Source organism: Gossypium hirsutum, chromosome D09 (genome assembly GCF_007990345.1).
Source record: "Gossypium hirsutum isolate 1008001.06 chromosome D09, Gossypium_hirsutum_v2.1, whole genome shotgun sequence".
NCBI lineage: Eukaryota > Viridiplantae > Streptophyta > Magnoliopsida > Malvales > Malvaceae > Gossypium > Gossypium hirsutum.
Window position 1 is genome coordinate 33,778,698 of NC_053445.1, and position 27,497 is coordinate 33,806,194.

At 35.5% G+C, this 27,497-nt stretch overlaps 3 protein-coding genes and 1 pseudogene across 8 annotated transcripts; 1 reads left to right on the plus strand and 3 right to left on the minus strand.

Annotated features, from left to right (window-relative positions):
- The first annotated feature begins 441 nt into the window (after window positions 1–441).
- Window positions 442–2,803, plus strand: LOC107892946 (endonuclease 4). Its single transcript, XM_016817961.2, has 9 exons — window positions 442–644; window positions 1,120–1,300; window positions 1,408–1,518; window positions 1,586–1,641; window positions 1,741–1,824; window positions 1,959–2,051; window positions 2,172–2,239; window positions 2,330–2,403; window positions 2,542–2,803. Exons 1-9 carry the CDS (start codon window positions 546–548, stop codon window positions 2,661–2,663), a joined length of 888 nt encoding a protein of 295 aa, XP_016673450.1. The 5' UTR covers window positions 442–545; the 3' UTR covers window positions 2,664–2,803.
- Window positions 2,804–2,835: 32 nt separating this feature from the next.
- Window positions 2,836–9,554, minus strand: LOC107892614 (secretory carrier-associated membrane protein 3-like; annotated as a pseudogene).
- Window positions 9,555–17,827: 8,273 nt separating this feature from the next.
- On the minus strand, window positions 17,828–20,255 carry LOC107892613 (secretory carrier-associated membrane protein). Its single transcript, XM_041100390.1, has 11 exons — window positions 20,173–20,255; window positions 19,709–19,771; window positions 19,524–19,557; window positions 19,229–19,351; window positions 19,047–19,109; window positions 18,866–18,959; window positions 18,730–18,775; window positions 18,581–18,648; window positions 18,412–18,460; window positions 18,275–18,323; window positions 17,828–18,168 (listed from the first exon to the last, which is right to left on the minus strand). Exons 1-11 carry the CDS (start codon window positions 20,173–20,175, stop codon window positions 18,083–18,085), a joined length of 678 nt encoding a protein of 225 aa, XP_040956324.1. The 5' UTR covers window positions 20,176–20,255; the 3' UTR covers window positions 17,828–18,082.
- A 2,283-nt stretch (window positions 20,256–22,538) lies between these two features.
- On the minus strand, window positions 22,539–27,497 carry LOC107891791 (katanin p80 WD40 repeat-containing subunit B1 homolog KTN80.1). Of its 6 annotated transcripts, XM_041100392.1 has the most exons (17): window positions 27,436–27,497; window positions 27,116–27,264; window positions 26,738–26,868; window positions 26,521–26,638; window positions 26,129–26,355; window positions 25,945–26,047; window positions 25,695–25,765; window positions 25,548–25,622; window positions 25,321–25,464; window positions 25,101–25,233; window positions 24,507–24,926; window positions 23,882–24,354; window positions 23,685–23,759; window positions 23,445–23,557; window positions 23,255–23,371; window positions 23,082–23,150; window positions 22,539–22,938 (listed from the first exon to the last, which is right to left on the minus strand). In XM_041100392.1, exons 2-17 carry the CDS (start codon window positions 27,138–27,140, stop codon window positions 22,881–22,883), a joined length of 2,352 nt encoding a protein of 783 aa, XP_040956326.1. In that variant the 5' UTR covers window positions 27,141–27,264; window positions 27,436–27,497; the 3' UTR covers window positions 22,539–22,880. The 6 variants fall into 6 exon arrangements, 4 of the variants coding, with proteins under 4 accessions (XP_040956326.1, XP_040956325.1, XP_040956327.1 ...); XM_041100391.1 differs by having other exon boundaries at window positions 27,116–27,447; XM_041100393.1 differs by lacking the exon at window positions 27,436–27,497 and having other exon boundaries at window positions 25,101–25,227; window positions 27,116–27,409.

Below are 27,497 nucleotides of genomic sequence, written 5' to 3' on the forward strand. Positions count from 1 at the left end.
AAAATTAGTTATACTGTAACAATATTCTTATTTGACATATTAAATTTTTTTTAATTTAACTCGAACAATTTCACTCAATTCGACTTGATTCAAATTTTATTTCACTCGACTCAATTCGAAAAATTTCAAATTGAATTAAGATGATAAAATAATACTCATGAACTCAATTAACTCAAAATTTTTTTATTTGATTCGATGACATTTATAAAATAGAAGCTAAGTCATGTTTGCTTGCTTTCCCGGTAATGGTTAATTCCGTTGTAAGCACAAAACCTTGATCAAGGTTTTCACTTTTCCTCGGTGATATTATTAATAATAAAATAATTAAGTTATTCTTCAACTTCGTTTTTTCTAGGAAACTATTTCAAAAGAGTTATTCTTGTTCTCACTTTTCTTTAGACACAAGGAAAGTACAACTTTTGGACTCAAAATGGGATTTTTCTATTCTTTTCCCTTCTTATCTACCAAACCAAAGAACCAACCAGAAAAACAAAACTTTCTTTGAACAAAAAAGCAGCCTTTTGAAACATTGCAGGATTCAGGAAATGGGTTGGATTGTAAGGCTATTTGTTCTTATGCAATTAGTTCATGTGGTATTTTGTTGGGGAAAACATGGTCATTATGCTGTTTGCAAGATAGCTGAGGTCAGTCTTCATCTCTCTCTCTCTCTTAATGCGTTTATATTATTTGAATTTTCAACATTTTGACCATTTCGTTATTATATTCATGAATTATTATAATTATATATTTACATATTGATGCATAAATTGTAATAAAAAGCAAAAAAAAATAATTTATTATAAATTGAAACTAAAAATATTAAAGAAATTAAGTTTGTTAAAAAATAAATTTTATAAAAAGGATAATTTAGTGAAATGCATCTCTATGTAAGTCTATTTTATGTCAACGAAACATTTAAATCTTTCATTCTAATCAAATGAACCAAATAATATAATGTAGTATATCGCCATAATCTTATTATCAAATATACTCTTACATTCCTTAAATCAAACCTCTCTTTAATGATTTTTCACGTATTTATAGACTGTAATTTTTCCATAAATAACATCATATGATTTAATTTTTGTAATATTCTCAAATGTTTCTTGATCCTTCAAGGGATATCTTACAAAAGATGCCATGGCTACAGTGAAAGAACTGCTCCCTGATTATGCTAATGGTGAGCTTGCATCTGTATGTTCATGGCCTGATGATATCAAGTGGTATTACCGCTGGTACTGGACCAGCCCCTTACACTATGTTGACACCCCAAGTTTCAAGTGTAACTACAAATACGGCCGTAAGTTCCCATGTTACGGGTATTAGATATAAATACTTCAAGAAAAACGAAAAAGTCATAGCACGAGCTCCACATTTTCTGCCGACTATAATTAACCTTCCTTATAGGAGACTGCTATGATTCTGCTGGACGTAGAAATAATTGTGTAACTGGAGCAATTTTCAACTATACAAAACAACTATTTTCAGCTTATCAAGGATATAATCCCAATTTGAAATGTAAGTATTGTTCATATATATATACATATATGTACTGGTTTATCATATACTCATCTGTTTGTGACAGACAATTTGACAGAGGCACTCATTTTCTTAGCTCATTATATGGCCGATGTTCATCAGGTTTGTTACTCAAATCTGATACTTATATTCGAGTCTGAGTAACAATGGATTTAGCGAGAAAATTTGTTACTTAAATCATCTTATCTTTTTTTATTACAGCCATTACATGTTGGCTTCACAGGAGATTTAGGTGGGACTATTCTTAAAGTTCGTTGGTATCGTAAGAAGACAAATCTACACCATGTGAGGACTTCTATCCAACACTCATACGAGTCCCGAGTTTATTGATTATGGATACTTGTATCCGACATGTGTGTTTGGGGTATATTTACTGTATCCATATGCAATTTTTATGCTGTACTTTCTCATTATTGCAGGTTTGGGATACATTGATTATTGATACTGCAGTGAAGACATTCTATGGCTCGGATCTTTCAACGATGGTTCGAGCTATCCAAAGGAATATTACAGTAAGACGAACAAAGCACTCAATATTCTGGTTTTTCTTTTTACCTCTTTGGGTTTAGAATTGTATATATGTTTTAAGTACACCTATGGAAACTATGTTAAATGTCATAATTCATCTATAGGATGCTTGGTCCAGTGATATAGCATCATGGAAATCTTGTAGACATCACGACAGAGTTTGTCCTAACTTGTAAGTACATATATATATATATCACAACGTATTATGGATCTGTGTTACTCAAATTTGGATTACATGTTTGACATGCGTTTCGATATACAGGTATGCTGCTGAAAGCGTTAGGTTAGCATGTAACTTTGCATATAAGAATGCTACACCAGGAAGCATCTTAGAAGGTATTTTTTTTTATCTGCAAATAGCTAACTCGATACAGCATTTTACGTAAGCAGTAATGGTTGGCAAAGGCTGAGATAATGCGATATACTTACATGATCACCACCTTTTAACACATTCTTCATAAATTTGTACCATAGATGATTATTTCCTCTCTCGGTTGCCTGTCTTGGAGAAGAGGCTCGCTCAAGGCGGGATTCGCCTTGCCGCTGTGCTCAACCAACTACTTAATTTCGAAGTGAAAATCGGACAATCATTGTGATAAAAAAAAATCAGAGAAGCATGTTTAAATGCTGTAAGCACCATTGCAATATATGTTCATTGCTCATACAAAACAATGTATTCAATGTAAATTTTTTAAATTCAACATTGAAATTGAATGATAAACTTGCAGAATAGTAATGTCCCTTTTCAATTGCAATGGCATGCTTTGATTAACTTTCTGCAGCCATTGCTATTCCTCTTGCAGCTCGGCTCTTCGCCTCTGCGGCCTTACCGGTACCTCGGAAAAACCTATATACTCTCTGCAAAAGATGAAAACATGGTTAAACACTAATTGTTAGAATGGACTAAGAAAAGTCAAATAATCAAGTGGTTTAAACATCGAAAAGAGACCTGAATGACCCAGATGCTTAACAGCGCCTCGGCATAGAAAAATCAGAACCCGACAAAGAAAAAGATCTGTACAAAGCAAACATCAATCATGGCTTAAGTCATATAAGCTTTCAACCAAAACTGTTGGAGCTGAGAGCAACTAACAGCAAGTTTCAGCAAGAAACTTGAGCAGCAAGTGTCGTGACTTGCAGCAGAAACAAGCAGAAACAAAACAGAATTTTAAAGTAAAAGCAAGAAAAAATGGAGAGAGTTTGAATGAAAACTTGATTCAATTCATTCATTCATTTTTAAAAAAAATGGCTTGAAGCCAATACATAAATCAAGCTTCTAGCTTGTCAAAACAGTAGGTTAACCAAAACAATACCTACTACCACTAAGTATCCTAGTAAATTGGAATAATAACTTGTACAAATGAAGAAAGCTGGTAAACAGCTCAATCACTATCAAGATTACATCAAATATCATTATATCATGGTTCAAAATAAACTAGATTACATTACATAAACTAGAAAATCAAAATGAAGCTAAACATCCTTGCTTTCTCGTGCAAACTGCTGCTTCTGCATGGTGTCCTTTACTGCAGCATGCTAACCAGCCTTCAACACTCCTCCTTAGTTAGCATGTTGCTGACTCCCATCTTCATTCTTAAACTTTGAAACCTTGAAACATTAAGAGGTTTTGTTAAAATATCAGCTAATTGTTCATCAGAACTACAATGAACCAGTTTTACTTCATGAGCTTGTTGCATTTCTCGAACTGCATGAAGTTTGATGTTGAAATGTTTTGTCCTCCCATGAAAAAAAGGGTTCTTTGCAATTGCAACAGCCGATTGGTTGTCACACATTATCTCTGTTGCTTCCTCTTGTTCAAGGTTGAGGTCGATTAGAATTTTTCTAAGCCATATGGCTTGATTAACAACTGCAGCAGCTGTTACATATTCTGCTTCTGCAGTAGATTGAGCCACCAGTGCTTGTTTCTTTGAACTCTAACAAAATAGTGCTGAGCCAAGATTAAAAAAATAGCCTGAAGTGCTTTTCATATCATCTACCGAGCCAGCCCAATCACTGCCACTGTAACCAGCCAATTTCAAGTGTTTCTTTGGTATACATCATTCCATAGCTCAGGGTTCCCTTGATGTATCTAAGAACTCTCTTGGCTACTTTAAAATGGCTTTCATTGTAGCAATGCATAAACCTCGAGAGTAAGCTCACAGCATACATTATGTCTGGTCTAGTGGCAGTTAGATACAACAAACAACCAACCAAACTCCTATAAGTTGTCTCACACACTGGTTCAAAAGTGCCCTGACTCGATAGCCTTTCTCCAACAGCAATTGGAGTGCTGGTTGCTTTGCAATTCTCCATTGAGAATTTTCTGAGAATCTTCATGGCAAAAGTCTTTTGACTTAGCCAAATTCCTTTCTCTGATTGTGTTACTTCCATGCCTAAGAAGTAAGACATCAACCCCAAGTCTGACATTTCAAAATGCTGTTGCATTTTGGTTTTGAAACTGACCAGCATTTCTTGATCTCCTCCTGTCACCAATAGGTCATCGACATATAATGACACAATGAGCTGAGTTTCTGCCTTGATCCTTTTGACATACAAAGTTGGCTCGCTAATACTCCTTTCGAATCCCAAACTGATCAAATAGTTGTCAATCCTGCTGTACCAGGCTCTTGGAGCCTGTTTCAAGCCATACAAGGCTTTGTTCAGCTTGTATACCATTTCTTCTTTGCCAGATACTTCAAAACCTTGAAGTTGTTCCATATAAATCTCTTCTTCAAGGAATCCATTGAGAAATGCTGACTTTACATCGAGCTGATGTATCTTCCACAGCCTTTGTGCAGCTAATGCAACTACCAATCTGATGGTGTCAAGTCTGGCCACTGGTGCAAAGGTCTCCAGGTAGTCTAATCCATACCTCTGATTAAAGCCTTTGACAACTAACCTTGCCTTTAATTTGTTTAAACTACCATTAACATTCTGTTTGACTCAATAAACCCATTTAACTTCAATGATCTTCCTGTTTGCTGGTATTTCAACTAGATTTCAGGTTTGATTCTTTTCAATCATGTTGATTTCTTCAATCATTGCCTCCTTCCAGCCCTCCCGACTTTCTGCCTCTTCAAAGCTACTTGGTTCAGCAATGGCCACTTGTGCTCTTTCATAAACATCAGCCAATGATCGAGTCCCTCTGACTGGTTCATCATCAACATCTATTTCAGATGTGTCCTGATCAGTTCCAACTTGGTCTGGTGCAAGATCTTCAATTACAGCCTCTGGTTAATTTTTATCCCAATTCCAGCATGCCTTCTCATTGAACACAACATCTCTGCTCACAAGGATCTTGTTTGCAGAGGGTTCCAGAATTCTGTAGCCCTTTTTAACTATGCTATAGCTTATTAGAATCCCTGCTTGAGCTCTTTTATCCAGCTTTCCTCTCTTCACAGCTGGAATTTGTGCATAACACATACAACCAAAGGTTTTGAGATGAGCCAGTAATGGCTTGAATCCAAACCAAGCTTCAAATGGAGTCTTCTGAGCTAGGGCCTTGGTTGAAAGTCTATTTTAGAGATAAACTGCAGTGTTTACTGCCTCAGCCCACAAAATTTTAGGCAGATTCTTCTCAAACAATAGACATCTTGCCATGTTCATCAAACTTCTATTTTTTCTTTCACTGACCCCATTCTGTTGAGGTGTATACATATTGGTCAGCTGGTGTTTATTCCCTGCATTTTCACAGTAGGCTTGAAACTGAGCTGAGGTATACTCAATTCCATTATCTGACCTTAGTGTCTTAAGTTTTCAGTCAGTTTCAGTTTCCACAGTAGCTTTAAACTTTAAAAACACATGAGCCACTTCCGATTTGTGTTTTATAAAGTAAATCCAACAATATCTTGTATGATCATCTATGAAAAGAATAAAGTACCTGTTCCCATTAAGAGATTCGGTCTTCATTGGTCTACACACATCAGTGTGTACAAGCTGCAGCTTCTCTGATGCTCTCCATGCAGTATTTACAGGAAATGGCAACCTTGCTTGCTTTCCTTGCTGACACACTTCACAGATTTCATCACTTTTCACTGTTTTGGTAAAGTTTTCAGCTAGCCCTTCATTGACTATTTGAGCCATCGATTTGAAGTTAGCATGTCCAAGCCTCTGGTGCCATAGCTTGAAGTCATCAATGGAGGTAATGCAGGCTGAATGTGAGTCATTTGGCCAATCCACTTCAAAGCACTTATCAGTCATAGTGACTGTCATGAAGTTTGATCCACTTGGATTAGAAATTTGGCATTTTTTCTGCTTAAACACAACTGAGTAACCTTTCTCGAGCAGTTGAGCTATGCTGAGAAGGTTTCTGTCAATCTCAGGCACTAATAGCACATTTGAGATGACTTTGTTGCCTGCAGGAGTGTGTATCTGCACATCCCCTTTTTTCTTCAGCCTTTATAAACTGACCATTTCCAATTTTTACTTTGGTTTTACAAGAGCTATCAAAAGTTCTGAAAATGGTTGCATCTGGTGACATGTGATTTGTGCATCCACTGTCCAGCAACCAGCCTTTCGAGCCTTTCTTTTGGTTTGCTGAGCATGACACAGCAAAAACCTGTTCTTCATGATCACTGCTGTCCTCAGCTACTCGAGCTTCAGCCTTTAGTTGCTGAAATTGGTTCTGCCTCGGTTTGCCTTTGTTTTTGCAAACCTTTTCTACATGGCCTTTCTTTTTGCAATGCTGACATACAACATCTGGTCTGAACCAGCAATCTGCTTCAGGATGACCAGCTCTTTTACAGTATCTGCAGGGTTGATCCCTTTTTCTTGTGTTTTCATACCTAGGCTTGTCCCTCTAATTCTTTTTACCTTTGTGAGCAAAGGTACTTGATGTTGGCTTGATTTTCGCTTGGAAGGCTCCTTCTTGGTGCTCTTCCAGTCTGCTGGCCCTTCTTTGCTCTTGTGCATACAAGGCATTGATTAACTCAGTTAGGGAGATGGTTGTCAAGTCCCTTGAGTCTTTGAGAGATGAGATTTTTGCCTCATACCTCTCAGGTAATGTGGATATGACTTTCTCCACTATTCTGGCTTCACTGAACTGCTCTCCTAGGAGCCTTATGCTGTTTACAGCAGCCATAATTCTATCTGAATATTGCTTGACTGTTTCTTCTTCTTTCATCTTGAGATTTTCAAAGTCTCTTCTCAAGTTGAGCGGCTGTTGTTGCCTTGTTCTCTCAGTCCCTTGAAACTCTTCTTTCAGCTTGTCCCAAGCCTCATTTGGTGTTTCACAGGCCATGATTCTTGTGAAAATCACATCTAAAACACAATTTTGTATGCATGACATGGTCTTGTGCCTTTTTGTTCTTTCATCAGCATGTTGCCTTATTTGAGCAACTGTTGGATTTGCTCTGAGAGGTGCTGGCTCAGCATCTGAATTGACTACCTCCCATAGGTCGAATGCCTGCAGGTAAGTCTTCATTTTGACTACCCAGATATGGAATCCTTCTCCATTGAAGACTGGTGGTGCAACTGGTGAAAAACCTGATGAAGCCATGGTTTCTGGTACTGAACTACAACAGGTCCTCTAAGAATATGGCTCTAGATACCAATTGTTGGAGCTGAGAGCAACTAACAGCAAGTTTCAGCAACAAACTTGACCAGCAAGTGTCGTAACTTGCAACAGAAACAAGCAGAAACAAAATAGAATTTTAAAATTAAAGCAAGAAAAAATGGAGAGAGTTTGAATGAAAACTTGATTCAATTCATTCATTCATTTTTTTTTTAAATGGCTTGAAGCCAATACATAAATCAAGCTTCTAGCTTGTCAAAACAGTAGGTTAACCAAAACAATACCTACTACCACTAAGTATCCTAGTAAATTGGAATAATAACTTGTACAAATGAAGAAAGCTGGTAAACAGCTCAATCACTATCAAGATTACATCAAATATCATTATATCATGGTTCAAAATAAACTAGATTACATTACATAAACTAGAAAATCAAAATGAAGCTAAACATCCTTGCTTTCTCGTGCAAACTGCTGCTTCTGCATGGTGGCTTTTACTGCTGCATGCTAACCAGCCTTCAACAAAAACTTCAAAAATGGAGAAATGAGATTTGAGAGCTTAGCTATCTTTACCCTAACCAAAGTATTGTGGCTCCAAACATATAACGCACTCAGTATTCCCATGCAACAAGTCATAACAATCGATAAAGGATACCGTATATATCCGATACTGTTCATATATTTGAAGGGTCATATCATCGTAACAAGTAACATCAAGTTTCAGGTACTTACGGTAACGATAACCCTTGATAAAATATAGGAGGAGCAACAGCAGCAAAGATGCAGAAGCATCTATGTAACTGAAACAAGAAAAGGAAAATGAAGAAATTGAATAAAATAGATGCTGATGAAGCTGCCATGTAAGTGCATTTTTACCATATAAAATATGAAAAACCATCCAAACCTAAATGCACTGTCTTTCCTGCAAGATGATCATGAAATGATAAGTTAAAAAAGACTGATAAGAAAAATTATTCAAAGATAAAAACTATATGATCATACAGGTTTGAATACCTGCAAGCACGATATAGTGGGCGGTACCATAAAAAATAGGCTCCTGGTACCCCCACTACTAAGTAGATCATGGCAAGGAACCAGATTTCAATTCCTAAAAAGCAGATTTTTTTAAGATTCAACACTCAGAATCTAAACAACAGACTACTGCCAATGTTAAAGCAGATTTGTAAATCCTACCTCTCCCTTTGAGGCTTGCCGCAGAAATAGATATGACATTCCAGAGAAGGCAAAGGATCACTCCTGCAGAAATTTACCACTCATCAAATAGGCATCATTTCATTACTATTAATAGTTCTTTAAGACCAAGTGAAATATATGCAATAAGCTATAATCTAAGCTTTGCATCTGACATGAAGGGTTTACATTACATACTTAAGAAAGTGGCGAAAGCTACATATTGCATACGGTGTAGATAATCTGGTATTTCATTTGCAATATCAAGGTGTATGATTGGTAAAAATGGTGGCCAATTTTTGATATCCAGAAAAACTCCAGCTGCATTTCAAAACAAGCTCAATACTGTTGATTATCAGTGCTAATTGCGGAAACTATGTTAGCTGGACTCGAGTGAGTGACGCATACAGGTATATTTGGAGGGTCATAACTTAACTCAGTGTTTACTTTTAAGAAAAGATTAATTAAAGCGTGATGACTGAATAGCAAATACAAAAGTGTTACCTCTAGCAAGAGCTTCTTCTTTCCTTTTAACTTCCTGTATTCCCTCAAAAAATGAGTGAGAATTTCTGAACAAACTAATGCTTTAATGCCATTGTCTAGAACCCATATTTTGTTACTTAAAAAAGATCAATGATAGTTTCATAATCTGTAATTGATTCAATGTTTTTAACACACAAGTGAAGGTATTTACCTCCTCTCTTTTTCTGATTCCAGCTTCCTTGGCTTCAAGTTCTCTCTCTTTACGCTTTAAATACTGCATTTCAAACAGGGTAATGTTCATGAAAAAAATGGATGATATTTCAGTTTCAGGTCATTGTAAACTTAGGAATTTGGGTGCTTTATGTTGGTGCTGTAACTGAAAATAACAGACTTGGCAAATCACTTGCACAACAAGTCTCGATACTTGCTGAACAAACAAGAGAATTCGAACAAGAAGAAGAAAGAAAAACTAAGGAAAAATAGAGAGGAAATTGATGAACAAAAGACTGATTTTTCATTCATCATAAGATCATTGGCATAATGCCTATACATAACCAAGCACTAAGCTTGTCAAAAAACAGTAAACTTACACCTAATGGTCACCTAACACCACTAAGCATTGAAACTTGAAATAATTAACTTGTGCATACAAGCAAAGCTGAATTATCAGCTCATACATCAGCAAAAGTACATCAATCATCTACCTAACCTTATTCTAAATGAACTAATTACATTTCATTAACTAAAATATTACAAAATGAACAAAGCTTGATCAATTGAGCTTGCTTCTGTAGCCTCTGCCTTGCTCGACCTTCTTGGCTTGCTTTTTGTCAAGTGTTGGCTGCATGCTGACCAACTTCAACACTCCTCTTTGGTTAGCATGGTGCAAACACCTAATTTATTCCTTAAGCACTCGAATCTTGTGGTATTAAGACCCTTAGTCAGAATATCAGCAAGTTGATCATTCGAATTACAATAAATCAGTTTTACTTCTGATGCTTGCTCCATCTCTCGAACAACATGGAGTTTAATATTAAAATGCTTTGTTCTACCATGGAACACTGGATTTTTAGCAATTGCAACAACAGATTGGTTGTCACAAAAAATCTCTGTTGCTTCCTTCTGTTGTACATTCAAATCAATTAAGATTTTCCTTAGCCAAATGGCTTGATTGACAGCACTTGCAGCTGCCACATATTCTGCTTCAGCAGTTGATTGAGCCACCAGGCTTTGTTTCTTCGAGCTCCAGCACAACATGGCTGAACCAAGATTAAAAACATACCCTGAGGTGCTTTTCATATCATCTATCGAGCCAGCCCAGTCACTATCAGTATAGCCAACCAGCCTCAGATTTCCTTCTTTGCTATACCTCAAACCATGGCTTAAAGTGCCTTTGACATATCTGAGCACTCTTTTTGCAGCTTGAAAATGCTTCTCATTGCAGCAATGCAAAAATCTTGAGAGCAATCCTACAGCATACATTATGTCTGGTCTAGTAGCAGTTAAGTATAATAAACTGCCAACTAGACTTCTGTAGGTTGTTTCACAAACCTTCTTGAAGTCCCCTTGGCTCGATAGCTTCTCACCAACAGCAATAGGAGTCTTAGTTGCTTTGCTATTTTGCATTGAAAACTTGGTTAAAACCTTTGAGGCAAAGCTCTTCTGACTTAGAAATATCCCATTCTCTACTTGTAATACTTCCATTCCAAGGAAATAGGACATCTCCCCTAAATCAGACATTTCAAACACTTCTTGCATCTTGGTCTTGAAATCAATTAGCACTGCTTGATCTCCTCCTGTCACCAGTAAATCATCAACATACAGGGACACAATGAGCTGTGTTTGTGTCCCTTCCTTCTTGACATAGAGTGTTGGCTCACTCTTGCTCTTATCAAATCCCAAATCAACTAGGTAGCCATCAATTTTGCTATACCAGGCCCTTGGAGCCTGTTTCAAGCCATACAAGGCCTTTTTCAGCTTGTATACCATGTGCTCCTTGCCATCTATTTCAAACCCTTGTGGTTGTTCGACATAGATGTTTTCATCCAAGAAGCCATTCAGAAAAGCTGATTTCACATCGAGTTGATGGATCTTCCATTTGAATTGTGCTGCTAAGGCAATCAGTAGTCTGATGGTGTCAAGCCTAGCCACTGGTGCAAAGGTCTCCAAGTAGTCCAGGCTATATTTCTGGCTGAATCCTTTGACAACCAGCCTTGCTTTCATCTTGTTCAAGCTTCCATCTGTATTTTGCTTGGCTTTGTACACCCATTTAACTCCAATCACCTTCCTTTTGACTGGCCTTTAAACTAATTCCCAGGTCTGGTTCTTCTCAATCATGCTGATCTCCTCAGCCATTGCCTGCTTCCACCCTTGCTGAGCTTCAGCCTCTTCAAAGTTGCTTGGTTCAGCTATGGCTACATGAGCCCTTTCATAAATCTCAGTCAATGGTCTTGTTCCCCTGACTGGTTCATCATCAAAGTCCATTTCAGGACCATTTTGGTCTGTTCCAGCTTGATCTGTTGCAAGTTCTTCAGAAATTGCCTCAGGTTCATGTCTTTCCCAGTTCCAACATGATTTTTCATCGAACACCACATCCCTGCTGACTGACACCTTTTTTGTTGAAGGATGCAAGATCCTATAGCCCTTCTTGACAGTACTGTAGCCCAACCAGAATACCAGGTTGAGCCCTTTCAGATAATTTGTGCCTTTTAACAGCAGGTACATGTGTCTAACAGATGCATCCAAAGACCTTCAGATGAGCCAGTGATGGTTTGAATCCAAACCAGGCCTCGAATGGAGTCTTCTGGTCCAAAGCCTTGGTAGGAAGCCTGTTTTGAATGTATGTTGCAGTGTTAACTGCTTCTGCCCATAGAGCTTTAGGCAGATTCTTCTGAATCATCAGGCACCTAGCCATATCCATCAAGCTCCTATTCTTCCTTTCACTCACACCATTTTGCTGAGGTGTATATGTGTTGGTGAGCTGATGTTTGATGCCTGCCTTATCACAGAAGACTTAGAACTGAGCTGAGGTGTACTCAGTCCTATTATCAGACCTTATGGTCTTCAGCTTACAGCCTGTTTCAGTCTCAGCAGCAGTCTTGAACTTCCAAAACACTGAGGCTACCTCTGATTTTTGTTTCAAGAAGTAAAGCCAACAATATCTCAAGAAATCATCAATAAACAATACAAAATACCTATTTCCACTTAATGACTCAGTCTTCATGGGGCCACACACATCAGTGTGTACCAATTGCAGTCTTTCAGAAGCTCTCCAGGCTTGATTCGAGGGAAATGGAAGTCTGGCCTGCTTCCCTAGCTGACACACTTCACACATCTCTTGGTTTTGGACTGCACTTATAAAATTTTCAGCCAAACCACTCCTACACATCTGTTCCATGAATTTGTAATTGGCATGACCAAGACTTTGATGCCAAAGCTTGGATTCATCTGTTGTAGCTGCATAGGCAGTGTCTGAGTCATTTGTCCAGTCCACTACAAAGCTCTTATCAGCCATAGGGACTGCCATTAGCATGGATCCACTCTGATCACTGATTTGGCACTGATAAAAATCCTTGAACACCACAGAATAACCTTTCTCCAGCAACTGAGCTATGCTGAGCAGGTTCCTGTCAATTTCAGGCACTAAGAGCACATTTGAAATCACCTTGGCACCTGTGGGAGTGCATATCAGCACATCACCCTTGCCTTCTGCTTTTATGAAGTGACCATTACCAATTTTAACTTTGATTTTGCAGCTTCTGTCCAATGACTTGAAGATTGTAGCATCAGGTGTCATATGGTTGGTACATCCACTGTCTAGGAGCTAACCAGTTGAGAGCCTTCCCTGTCCAGCTGAACATGCCACAACAAAGACTTGCTCCTCTTGGTCACTATCTTCTTTGGCTACTCGAGCCTCAGCTTTCATCTGTTGAGTCTGGTTTTGCCTTGGTTTGCCCTTGCTGTTGCAGACCCTTTCAACATGTCCTTTCTTCTTGCAGTGTTGACACACAGCTTCTGAATTGAACGAGCATTTTTCTTCTGGATGACCAGCCCTTCTACAGTGCTTGCAAGTCTGACCTTCTTTTCTTGCAGCATCAGACCTTGGCTTGTCTCTCCAGGCCTTCTTGCCTTTGTAGGCAGTGTTTGTTTTTGCCTGAAAGGCACCTTCTTGGTGCTCCTCCAGTCTGCTAGCTCTCCTCTGCTCTTGAGCATATAGAGCATTGATCAGCTCTATCAAAGAGATATTGGACAGGTCCCTTGAGTCTTCGAGGGATGATATTTTTGCCTCATACCTCTCAGGCAAAGTTGCAATAACCTTCTCCACTATCCTAGCTTCATTAAACTGCTCTCCAAGGAGCCTAATACTGTTAACCACAGCCATAATCCTGTCAGAATATTGCTTGACAGTTTCTTCTTCCTTCATCTTCAAATTCTCGAAATCTCTCCTCAAATTCAACAACTGTTGCTGCCTTGTCCTTTCTGTCCCTTGAAACTCCTCTTGCAACTTATCCCAGGCCTGCTTTGGTGTTTCACAAGCCATAATCCTTGTGAAAATCACATCTGACACTGAGTTTTGGATGCAAGACATGGCCTTGTGCCTCTTAGTCCTCTCATCAGCATACTGCCTAATCTGAGCCACTGTTGGATTGGCTCTAAGTGGTTCTGGTTCAACATCAGAGTTGACCCCCTCCCACAGATCGAAAGCCTGCAGGTAGGTCTTCATTTTGACCACCTAAATATGATAGCCTTCCCCATTGAAGACTTGTGGTGCAGCTGGTGAAAAGTTTGATGAAGCCATTCTCTGAATACCAGGTCCCTTAAGAAATGAGCTCTAGATACCAATTGTTGGTGCTGTAACTGAAAATAACAGACTTGGCAAATCACTTGCACAACAAGTCTCGATACTTGCTGAACAAACAAGAGAATTCGAACAAGAAGAAGAAAGAAAAACTAAGGAAAAATGGAGAGGAAATTGATGAACAAAAGACTGATTTTTCATTCATCATAAGATCATTGGCATAATGCCTATACATAACCAAGCACTAAGCTTGTCAAAAAACAGTAAACTTACACCTAATGGTCACCTAACACCACTAAGCATTGAAACTTGAAATAATTAACTTGTGCATACAAGCAAAGCTGAATTATCAGCTCATACATCAGCAAAAGTACATCAATCATCTACCTAACCTTGTTCTAAATGAACTAATTACATTTCATTAACTAAAATATTACAAAATGAACAAAGCTTGATCAATTGAGCTTGCTCCTGTAGCCTCTGCCTTGCTCGACCTTCTTGGCTTGCTTTCTGTCAAGTGTTGGCTGCATGCTGACCAACTTCAACACTTTAATTATCGCTGCTTTATCAGGAGTAATGCCAATGGCTGGATTTGGATCATAGTTGACAGGTTCGTGTGAATAATGTGAAGGGTTCTGCAAGTTTACACCAAACTATACTGTTGAAATTTCCAAACATATATACATAAGTCAAATATGCTATTAGACCCTCTACTTTGTGTAAATTGTGAATTTAGTCCCTTTATATTTTAATTTGATCAATTTTAGTTTTCTTCTCCAACTAGGTCATTCTTAGTATTTATATATTTTTTTTTAATTTCAAATTTTCAGTTTTAATACACACTTTAGTCATAAAACTAGTAATTGGCTATTTTTAGTGTTCTGTGAAAAAAGTAAATTGACACAGCATTACACATACTATAGTATTTTTGCTGCATCAAATTTTGAAATTTAGTCAGAACTAAAATTTGAAAGGTATAAAGACCGAAAATGATCAAATTAAAGTCCCGAAATTAAATCCACCACTTACACATAGTACATGGATTAATAACAGAATTTAACCTATATATCATTATATGAAAAGGGTTGAGAGAGAGAGAGGAAACTCACTGAAAAAGGATTAACTTGATCATCTTCTTCGCAGTCAAAAGGGTTCTTATCGTGGTGGGCAGCCATTAATAGGGTTTGAAGTATTTCTGTAGAGACCAATGGAAATGCAATGCAAAGTTATATATTAATGTATGATGAGCAAATTGCGGTTGCTCAAAAGGGAGGGGAAAATGTTCATTATATATACACCAGCGAATTGAAGGAACTTTGTCTTCATTAATAATATGTAACATTGCTTTGAAATTAAAGAGGAAACCCAATTTTGAAACTTGTTGTTATATGCTTGCTTCATTGTTTATGGATTATATATGTCTCGGTATTCTCAGAGAAACATCAACATAGGGTGTTTATCCTGATTGAAAGTGGCGGAGCCACGGCTGCTCGCAGTGTTCCCAACTCCTCAAATCAAATATTTTCTATTTAAATCTTTTATAATTTATAAAATTTAAAATTATTAATAATAAAATTGTACTTTGACTTCTAAAAAATAACAAAAATTTGATTTGATCCTTTAAAAATCATAAAGATATAGATTATTAAAATGGTAAAAATATATAACTTAATTCTGTCCCCAAAAAAATTTTCTAACTCTGCAACTGCTAATTGATTTCTTAAGGCATAGTGACTTATTTGGCTCTCCAATTTTACAAAAAGAAATTATTTTAGCTATTCATTTAATTTTTCTATTTTTTTTAGTCCTTAAACTTACACGGTTTGTCAAATTACCCAAAATAGATTGAAAAGTTAACAAACATTAACTCTGCTAACGTGACATACACGTGGATTTCCACGTGGGTGTCACATAAGCAATTAATTAATTTTTAAGATTCAAAAAAGTTATAAAAAATTATTTAAAATTTAAAAATTATTAAAATTATAAAAAAATATTTTTTAATATTTTTAATTTTTAAAAAATTAATTAATTGCTACTTAGTCTACACGTGGGCTGCCACATCATCAAAGTTAACATATGTTAACTTTTCTATCAATTTTGGGGTGGTTTGATAAACAATACATGTTTAAAGGTTAAAAGAAATGAAAAATTAAATGAAATGTTAAAATAATTTTTTTCTGTAAAGTTGAAGGCTTAAATAAATCATTATGTCATTTCTTAATTAAATTGAAGTCTAGGTTTTGTTTTTGATATACACAATGTCGTAATTTGAAGTGATTCCAACTCCTAAATTTAAATTTAGGTTAATGAGCTCCAAGCGACGATTCAACGAGCGGTACAATGGATTAGTACCCATCAACAAATAGAAAAAAACATACCTTAGTTCTAAGTCAAATTGACGGTGAGTGTCAGAAATTGTAGAAGAAAGCTGTTTAGATTTTGGTTTGCAAATTTATGACATTCAAAGTTATTTCATGAAAAAAAAGCCGAACTATAGAAGAGAAGGGGAAGGGGAGTTTTCGATTTATGTAGGTGGTGCGAACAAAGAAGGCCATACAACAACTATTTTAACAGTTCAATAACTTAAATGAAAATTTTCAAATAATTTAGTGACCATTTTGTAACTTTTTGAAGTTGAGTGACCAAAATATAAACTTACTAATAGTTTAGTGACATTGAGTATAGTTTACCCAAATAATTAAGATATCAGTTAAGTCCCTAATTGAAAATTACAACTTATCAATTGTGTACTTAACTGAAAGCTAACAATTAGTTGAAACATTGAAATATAATTTTTTGACGAAACCCTAATAGATCGTTAAGTGATAATATAGTAAATGACGTAACGGCTGATGTGACAATTGACATTGTAAAATGTTAGCGAGGAAGTGAAGAAAAATACTGATATAGAGAGCTTAATTGATTTTTTAATTATTTTTGGCTTATATGTATTAAATAAACCCTTTAAAAAAATGGTTAAGTTTTATTTGGACAAGGACAACCGAATAAAAAAGGAAAATCATATCTAAGATATATATATACATGGAGAAGACAAATGAACGAGCTTTAAAAACAAATAAATACATCCAAAGAAACCCTACATTTGGCACCATTGCTGTATAAATGTTTACATTCTTAAGATTTTCAATACTTTGTTTTATTATAGTTACAAATTTGTGAGAAATTTAAGGGTGAAAATCAATACATCTAGATGCCACCTTAATAATTTTACGATTTGATAAATATTGTAAATTTAATAATTAAAAGAGATGAAAAATTAAAATAATTTTTTTTGTAAAGTTGGAAGAAATATTTTTATTTGTTGAATATAGGACCCATATTCAATATCTTAAAATATTTGTCTCGTGAATTAGAATTTTTAATCCGTAATTGTTAAATTATTTTAGTATTTGTAACAAATAGTATGGTTGTGTATGTCGAAATATACAATTTATTGTTAATATCACTTGCGTGGGTTTGTTAGTCACAATTGAATCTCTTTAGTATTTTATGTTATTATTAAACTAAATTCTTAGCGTTTTATTCTAAACTTATTTGTTATTAAAGACATCAAATTAAAATTATCAATGATAAACTTCATGAATCAAAATTAAAATCAAGATTTTCATTATATTAATCTCAAATATTATTTTTAATCTCTTTTAGTTTTCTTTCAATTTCAAAATCCTTTTTAAATTTATTTTGGTTTATTGAATAAATACTTTTTATCATTTCTTATAAATAAGATCCTTATTACCCTTATATGAACCGTATAAATTGAATTGCATTAGCTATATAAAACAGGAAAAAAAAATACATAATTAACTGGTTCCAACATAAACAATGTATTGAATGTAAATTTCTAAACTTAGAAAACATTGAAATTGAATGATTTTACATCGTCACACGACCCCCCCCCCTCCCCAAAAAAAATACAGCGTCATTGTTCTTTTTCCTTCATTAACTTGCTGCATGAGATGATGATCAACATGAGAGCTTGCTCAGCTATTTTATTTCATTTTCCTTCATTAACTTGCTGCAGCCATTGCTCTCCCTCTTGCAGCTTGGCTCTTTGCCTCTGCAGCCTTACCGGTTCCCCGGAAAAACCTGTACACTCTCTGCAGAAGCCGAAAACATGGTTAAACAATGATTGTTAGAATAGCAAATGTCAAATAATGTAGTTGACCAATAGTTAAAAGAGACCTGAAAGACCCAGATGCTTAACAGCGCCTCGGCACTGAATAATCCGAACCCGATAAAGTACAAGATCTGTGCAAAGCAAACATCGGTCATGGCTTAAGTTATATAAGCTTTCGAAAATGAAGAAATGAGATTTTGAAGGCATAGCTATCTTTACCCCAAGAATAGCACTTTGGCTCATAGCATCCAATGCACTCAGTATTCCCCTGCATCATGTCATACAGTCCGGCAAGCTATATTACTCAAACTCGAGTCTAAATGTAGGATACTCTAAGAAAAACTTAAGAGTCCAAGCAACGTAGCCGGAAAGTTAAAAAGGAACTTACGGTAACGAAAACCCTTGACGGAATATAGGCGGAGCAACAGCAGCAAAGATGCAGAAGCATATATGTACCTGAAACCAAAGGAACAGTTTATAATAGCTGCCATGCCAAAGCTTGGGGGGGATCACCGGATAAATAAAATGCAATTTTACCATATAAAATATGAAAAACCATCCAAATCTAAATGCACTGTCTTTCCTGCAAGATGATCATGAAATGATAAGTTAAAAGACTGATAAGAACATTATTCAAAGTTTGAAAGCTATATGATCATACAAGTTTGAGTACCTGCAAGCGCGATATAGTGGACGGTACCACAAAAAATAGGCTCCTGGTACCCCAACTATTAAGTAGATGACGGCAAGGAACCAGATTACAATTCCTAAAAAGCAGATGTTTTTTAAGATTCAACACTCAGAATCTAAACAACAGATTATTGCAAATATTAAAGAAGATATGTAAATCCTACCTCTCCCTTTGAGGCTTGCAGCAGAAACAGATATGGCATTCCAGACAAGGCAAAGGATCATTCCTGCAGAAATTTACCACATCATTCCATTACTATTAATAGTTCTTTAGGACCAAGTGAAATATATGCAATAAGCTATAATCTAAGCTTTGCATCTGACATGAAGGGTTTACATTACATACCTAATAAAGTGGCGAAAGCTACATATTGCACACGGTGTAGATAATCGGGTATTTCATTTGCAATATCATGGTGTATGATTGGGAAAAATGGTGGCCAATTTTTGATATCCAGAAAAACTCCAGCTGCATTTCAAAACAACTGTTTAGTGTGGGTGACATCAGTGCTAATTGCCAAGACCATGTTAGCCGGACTCGAGTGAGTGATGTATACAGGTATGTTCCAATACAGATAATTTTAACTCCAAAATTTTCAAAAGAGAAAAGATTAATCAAATAGAAAATACAAAAATGTTACCTCTTGCAAGAGCTTCTTCTTTCTTTTTAACTTCCTGCATTCCCCCCAAATATGAGTAAGCATCTAGTTAGTTATAAAGATTAGCACAAACACACTAGATTAACCATAATTAGAATGTAAAACGATCGAACATAAATCAGATAGAATCCACGAGTGTTGGTACTCGAATTTGTTCAGGTATTTACCTCCTCTCTCTTTCTGATTTCAGCTTCCTTGGTTTTAAGTTCTCTCTCTTTATGCTGTAAATTCTACATTTCAAATCTCACAAAAATCAATGTTTCACTTTGAAATAGTTAAAGTAAGGTTAAAATATGTTGTTAGTCCCTGTATTTATCCAGAATTTGAAATTTAATCCATGTACTTACAAAGTTAAAAAAATCAAGTTTTCTTATTTCTTTAATTTAAAAATCTCAATCCAACCACTAATATTATTAGTATTTTTTTATCAGAATTTGTTACCTTGACATGTTGATTAGACTACCCTGATATGACGTGCACAAACCAATTTAGCAAAAAAAGATTAATAATATTGACAATTGGACCTAAATTTTAAAATCTAAAAGGTAGTGAGATTAGATTCTTAAAAATAAAAGGATAAGAACTAAATTTCAAATTTTTGAAGAGTATAAAGACCTATGACTTATTTTACCATTTCTTTATCAAGAGCAACGTCAATGGCTGGATGCCGATGACCATAATCAAAGTTGGCTGGTTCATGAGGTAATGCCGAAAGCCTTGAGTGTGAATACTGTGAAGGGTTCTGCAAGAATTTTTTTTTTTTTAACAATTATGCAATCATTTTACTGTAAATATTTGTCTAATTGTATTTTAGTCCCTCTATTATATTGAAATTGAGATTTAATACCTCTAGTTTAGTTTGACATAATTTTTTACATGTTAGGGCCGTTAATCTCTGTACTTGTATAAAATTTGAACATATCAATACATCATATTTTAACCACCATATTATAAAAGTAAAAGGATCAATCCAAATTTTCAGCATTGTAGAGGGACTAAAATAAAAATTCGACCTATTTTGTTTTGTTCGTAAAAACTCAAAATAGAAAATAAAAATAAGATTTCAAGTTACTGTACATATATATATTATATGTATATGGAAAGGGTTGAGAGAGAGAGAGAGGGAACTCACTGAAAAAGGATTGACTTGATCATCTTCTTCGTTGTGAAAAGGGTTCTTATTGTGGTGAGCAGCCATTAACAGGGTTTGAAAGTATTTCCTATAAAGACTAATGGAAATGAAAAGTTATATTATTGTATAAGAAGCAACTTTGGGTTTGCTCAAAATGGGATGGCAAATGCTGTTATATATATAAAGATATATATACAGAGAAATGAAGGAACACTTGTCTTCATCTTCATTAAAAAAAAAGGTGTATTTGCTTTGAGGTTAAAGAGAAAAACGAAATTTAGAAACGAGAAGGTCGACGGCAAGAAAATAGCAGATGATATTATATTTATTTCTTGGCATTTTGTTGAAACAAACGGATTGATCGAAGAAATTGATTTGTTGCTTTATAGCTTGTTTCATTGTATATGTTGGAGAGCGAATAGGATTTACCTATAAGGTCTATTAACTAAAATTTGGGTTTTGATTTTTAGGAATAATTGCAAATTAAGTTCTTTAACATTTACCTTTTTTTCATCCATTTGATTATTATTATTTTAGCTAAATTTAAGTATTAATCTTAAAAAAAAGTCTTTTTTTAATAGAATACTGATTAAAACATTACTTTTTTTTTAACAATGTTGGTGTGTCAATCCTCATGGTAAACAAATATTTTAAAAATTAAAAAATATATATAAAAGTTCATAAAAATTCATAAAAAAAAAGCATGAAGTTCACATAGATCACCATGTGAGTTGCTATGTTTAAAAAGTTTAACATTTTAGCCGGTATTTTCATTAAAAAATTAATTCGATATTTTTTTTAAACGTTAATGATCAAGCTCAACTCTTTTTAAAATGTTGAGGACCAAATTTAGCTAAACAAAAAAATAGGCTAAACTGACAAAAGATGTAAACGGTTAAAGATTAATTTATCATCATGCTTTGATTTTAATGATAAAAGTAACTACTATGTGTAAATATTCTTGATTTTTATTTTTAATCATAAAGTTAAGATCGTGAGTAGTTTGTGATCACAAGTCCTACTATGCTTAAATAATGTGAAGTTAAATCTCATTAATTTATTTTAGTTTGTGGTGATGATGGTAGTAATAATATATAGATTTATCTATGAATAAGTGTATGGGTAGTTGTATTAAAAAATTGATAAAAATAAAATATTATTGAAATTTGGTTTAATTATCAATTCAATTGAATTTTTTAACTCAATTGAATTCTCGATTCAATCGATACCTCAATCAATTTCTAGTCCAATCGATTTGATCGGTTGATCTAATTCAATTTAGATAAAATTGAATAAGAGGTAGATACTTATAGGAATGTGAGAGGATTTGACCTCAAAAAATTTATAAAATTGTCATTAAATCTTTCCTTTTTTTTTTTGAAATTTTAATTAAGCTGTCAAAAATTTAAAATTTTTTTCTTTTAATTTTTTTGTAAATTTTAGTTAGACCCCAAATTTTTTAGAAATTTTTTTATCAAACTCTACTAAAAATTTTAATTAAACCCTCCAAGAGTCAATCCAAAATCCGCCGGTGGGTCAACTCCAAACTACAGTGGAATAAACTAATATGCAAAGCAAGTCAAACTCAAAGAGAATGGACCATTATTTTGGGCATCATTCTCTTGTTGTAATATGGAGTGAGAAGGACATCCAATTTTTATTAAAGACACCAAAAAAACCACCCTATCTTTTGTCTTTCATGAAATTGAAACATTAATACAATGCATTTGTAAGAAATTCAGAAGCCTTATGATCATTCTCTAGTACGATGTTGACCAACAAAGACAAATGAATGCTACTTTTACCAGCTTCAAAGAAATAAAAAAACCAACTTCCAAATAAAGCCTACATTTGGCACCATCAAATGAAGATTAAAACAATATGTATGTATGTATGTATGTATGTCACAGAATATTAACAGGAGAATATTTGCATTGGCACATGCTTACAGAGTTGCATTCGTACATTTTTTTAACGAAGAGCTTACAAACAACAATATATAGCATCAAAGAATGACAAGGCAATTTCCATCTTCAAGTTGTAACCGGCTCGAGTGCCGATGCTTACCGAGCTAGCAGTCGACTACCACCAAAAGCAGGCAGAGCAAAATATAGTAAAGTCACAACCGGCAAACACTGCACTCGAGTCAATTTTTCATGCTTCGGCAGCAAACGGTTTAGATGGTGCCTGGTCGGGAACTTCCATTGTCATTCTTGAAGAACTAGATTCAGTTCGTGTGCACATCGAGCTATGGTACCACCTCTCCTGTAGTAACACAAAGGAAATACCTATTTTTCATGGGGGATATGTTGATATTATATAAACATCATCGTATGCAAACTACCATTGAGGATATCGAGTAATCATTACAACGTTGGATTCGATTAAAAAATGTATTAGCATCTTACCTTTGGAGCAGTGGGAGAAGTTTGTGAATCTTCTCCAGTTGCATGGAACATTGGTTGCAGCATTCTCGCCTGTGCTCAGAAGAAAAATAATCGGTTCATTGCGGCTTTTTCAAACACAATAGATGAGAAACCATAAATGCAGGTATTTGTAAATCAGTATTAATCAATAGCACCTTTGCTCGCCGTGAAGATCAACACTGACACTGCGTGGAGCCAAAGCAGTTAAGCGTATCACAGGACCAAAAACTGCTACAAGCTTCAGGAGCATCTCCAACGAGACAATTACGTGCCTGCATTTTCATATCTCAAGCATTACAAGAACTATATCCTACAACAAGAGCTACAGGTTTGCTCTGAGATTACCTTTCGATTTTGCTATCTAATAAGCCGGTAAGCACCGGAAGTAGGCCAGAGAACAGATCTAAGGTGAGAATCTCCATTTTTTGCATGAAAACACTGATCGAATCTACTTGCACCTGCACCACAAGTAATTTGAGACTTATCTAGCGACAACATGCAAGAAAAGCCTCTGGGTACTACTTGCAAACCATCATCAATAACAGAATAAAGCAACACACATGAAATCTTCCAATAAATACCCACAGAATGGTCTGGCAGCTTCCGTAAGGCATCGATTGCACCTTTGATATCATTCTTTACCCAAAAAAGCCGCACGACCTACATGTTAACCATAAATCAATCAAGAAATCCAACGAAAGAAAGACAAAAATATGAATGATGGAGAATTCATTTCCCAGTTTCTTTTTACAAAAGCAACACTATATACAGCTAAAGTTTACCTGTAACTTTGTCAAGCGTGACCGGAGAGTGCTTACGAATATGTCGTGTGTTTGCATCAGGTTATCAGTTATGCTTCCATCGGTAGCAGAGCTTGGTTCACCCTTTGGAATTTGGCTTTCAATAATACTGACATTCTCATCATTAGAAGAATTCAATCCTCTCAAAGGAATGTGATTTCCAGTCATTGTAGCAGAGGTTGCTTCCCTTTGAGAAAATTGATTTCTCAAAATGATACCATCCGAAGCAGATGTTGATTCCTTTATAGAAATGGCAGTAACGATGCCACTAGATGCATGGCTAGAAATTTGATCTCCAGTAATGCTACCCTTAGAGCTACAAGTTGATTCCATTCTAGAACTTCGATTTCCGGCACAATTCCCATTATCACTTGCAAGATCGCGACCGCTATTCAATTTCTCTTGTCGTTCAAACCTCTCAACCAAACTGCGCGTTGTCCCTGGAACAACCGCCACTGCCAAAGAAGAAATTTCTAGTATCACTACATCATCTATTTTATATCTCATAAGACTTGTCTTGAATGAAAGAACAATATCACTATATAATTATAGAAGGAAATGTGTAACCATAGAAGCAAATGACAACATGGTATAAACCAAAACTTACAAATATCTTGATTAGGGGATGTCCTAGTTTCAGAATCCAGATCAATTGCACTATCTAACCCAGTTTTCATATCACTATGAGTTCCGGGTTCAACTGCAGCTGACAGCTTTTCAACCTCAAAATTGTTGAAAGATAGTCTTCTAACATGACCTGGTTTGAGCAACATGCCTGATTTTGTCCCTGAAAAGGTAATAGATTCTTCTCCGGTATTCGTATAGTCTTTATCGACATCCTGCAGAACAACACTCGGCTTGGTAACAGACTTGTCACCCGATTGTCCATTGGATTTAATATTAAGTCCTGCTCCAGGACTCTGGTTCTCTGCTGCCTGATTTTTTTCATTGGCATCCAATGGCAGTACCGGTTTCGGAGATTTCAAAGAGACATCTTTTTGCATAACAACGGGGTAACCACCAGCAGCTTATAGCAGAAATGACAACATCATGTCAGAAAAACTATAGCTAAAGGCTTTCACATAAACTATACATTTGGAAACTAAATTCTCTTCTTCACATTTATTTGTCATCAGTGGAGCAATATTTAGACCAACCAGTTCAAAAGGACAAACCCAAAGCAACAGAAAAGAGAACTTACTGTCAACATAGATGTTCTTAATTTCCTTTGTCTCGTAATCAGGCGATAAGGGCCGTGATCCCAAAGTTGACCTCATGAAATTCCCTGCTTTCTCCATATGATCTTTTTGTCCATATGGCACAATATGCTGAGACTTGCACAAACAAGGGTTATACTTGATCAACAGTTCAACATTGAACCAACATAAAAGGAATATGAGTTAAGAAGCCAATACAAATACCGCTATATCTGCTATCCAAACTCCGACCGAATTTCGATAATACGAACAACCCAAAAGTTTGCCTTTATTTATGCAGAGGTCACCGAGTGTCGACCATCCCATATCAGCAGAATTATGACAAACTATTGGCTCCCATGAGTAAACCTACAATTATGAAAAAGAAAATTGAGATGTTTGCTCTTTGATTTCAGATAGAATCTAACCAGTTTTACAATGGAAGATATAACCTTAAAACCATCATCTGATCCACAGAAAAGGGTTTTCCCATCAGGGTGAAAGGTAACTGACCGAGCCCCTTTAGCCTGAAACATAAACATTTCATTGAAGAATGATGAAAAGGCTAATTATATCAACTAGGGGGGTCTTATGTATACCTCAGGTTTGGAAGATCCAATCAGTTCAAAGGTCTCTAAATCCCAGAATTTCACTGTTCTATCTGCTGAACCTGAAAATTTTGGTCACATATCAGTTAGGTTGTTCCCAAGAAAATGCTGGTCTCTAGAGGCATAAAGAGGACTAAAACAAAGCACAAATATTGGATTCATGTGCTCCACATACAAAATGCCAAAAGGAACAAAGTACAATGCATGAGGCACTTAAGGAGTCCTACTGAATCAGGCTCACCTGTGGCAAGGAGAAACTCAAGAGGATGGAAGTTGATGGAACGAATATGTCCTTCGTGAAACTTGAACTCATTCAAGAGTTTCCCAGCAGTTAGATCCCACACCTATTCAGCAGTGAAAAGATGGATATGATTATACTAAACAAACTGACGATTGATTCAATGCAGATTATGATCTCAAGTTACCTTTACAACATTATCGAATCCACCCGAAACTACCCAGCGGCCATCAGGAGAGAATCTAATCGAACTAATGCCTCGAGTATGGCTCTTGTATGTATGTATGCACCCCTTTTTTCTAATATCCCATATCTTTAGACTTCTGTCCATGGAACCAGAAGCAAAGAACTCACCAAATGGATGGAAATCCATGGCAGTGCAATTAGATCTGTGTCCGGTAAATCCACGAACCACTACACTTCAAGAACATCAAGCATTTTATAAGTTACTTCAATTAGATATAAACAGGAGGATATCTTATCCAGCATTATTCTTTTTGTCTACACCTAAGAAACACTATAGCATACAGGTTCAATGCAGCTCATGACATGATTTCCAGGCAGAAATCAATGACTTACTCTTAGTTTCTTCGAGATCCCAAAGCTTTATCGCACCCGTAGATGCTCCAGCAAGCACCGAAACTTCCTCGGAATCGAAAACTAGCGATTCAACCGGACTAGAATGACCACAAAGACTCTGTGCATCAACACACTTAGTCAAGCTCCAATATATATATATATATAACTCTTATTCTTATAAGCATCTATTTATCCAAAAATTAAATTAAAACTTTACCATTAAAGAAGTGGTTTTCCCAATTGCCCAAACATATACTTTATGATCATCTCCACCTGTAATAAGAAGTTTACATGTCTTCTTTCCTATACTTAAACAATTCACATTTGCCGTATGAGCCACAATTTCCTCTATATTCATTTCATCAAGGAAGCAACTAAAGTAATAAACCAAATGCAAATGCCTTTAAGTTTTCATATTTACATTAAATTAAAAAAAAAAAAAGAACGAATTTTTTTTCTTCAACTTGAGATTACTTGAGCTCAAGTAACGCTGGTGATTTTTTTTTTTTCATTTTCCTCTAATTTCTTTACAGCATTTCAATAATAATGACGAAAAATTAAAAACACACACACAAGAATTTAAGGTAAAGGATACGCAGCTTATATCCACGCTTCGCCATTTTTCAACGAAACAAAATCCAGAAACGAGATCGGAAACGAATCTGGAACCGCGATTATAATTAACTTCACCTCACTAGAAATTGTTCCTAAAGAGTAAACTTTAATAATAAAAAAATCGAAAACCTGGAAAAAGAAATTACTTTTCTTAGAATGCAATACCAAGAAAATCTGGAAATCAAAATTCTGGTGAGAAATTGAATATAAAATAGAAATAAAAAAATGCTTGCTTTTCTTTTTCTTTTTCCTTTTTGGAATATGAGGACGAAAGACTATAAAGTATAAATAAACTATTACATTCAGAATTTCGTAGACTATGATTGATCCTCTGTTTATTATTCATACTAAAATACCATTTT

What these genes read in the sequence shown, in the direction of transcription:
- LOC107892613 (XM_041100390.1), bottom strand. An exon ending in AGAAGAAGCTCTTGCAAGAG is followed by an intron (nt 19,352 to 19,523) that starts GTAACATTTTTG and finishes TTTGAAATGCAG; the next exon opens with CTGGAGTTTTTCTGGATATC. An exon ending in TGCAAGCCTCAAAGGGAGAG is followed by an intron (nt 18,960 to 19,046) that starts GTAGGATTTACA and finishes TCTGCTTTTTAG; the next exon opens with GAATTGTAATCTGGTTCCTT.
- LOC107891791 (XM_041100392.1), bottom strand. Translation starts at nt 27,140, where the DNA reads ATGGCGAAGCGTGGATATAAGCTGC. An exon ending in GGATCTCGAAGAAACTAAGA is followed by an intron (nt 26,356 to 26,520) that starts GTAAGTCATTGA and finishes CTTGAAGTGTAG; the next exon opens with TGGTTCGTGGATTTACCGGA. An exon ending in TTGGATCTTCCAAACCTGAG is followed by an intron (nt 25,623 to 25,694) that starts GTATACATAAGA and finishes TTTATGTTTCAG; the next exon opens with GCTAAAGGGGCTCGGTCAGT.
- LOC107892946 (XM_016817961.2), top strand. Translation starts at nt 546, where the DNA reads ATGGGTTGGATTGTAAGGCTATTTGTTCTTATGCAATTAGTTCATGTG. An exon ending in CTGTTTGCAAGATAGCTGAG is followed by an intron (nt 645 to 1,119) that starts GTCAGTCTTCAT and finishes TGATCCTTCAAG; the next exon opens with GGATATCTTACAAAAGATGC. An exon ending in AGAAGACAAATCTACACCAT is followed by an intron (nt 1,825 to 1,958) that starts GTGAGGACTTCT and finishes TCATTATTGCAG; the next exon opens with GTTTGGGATACATTGATTAT.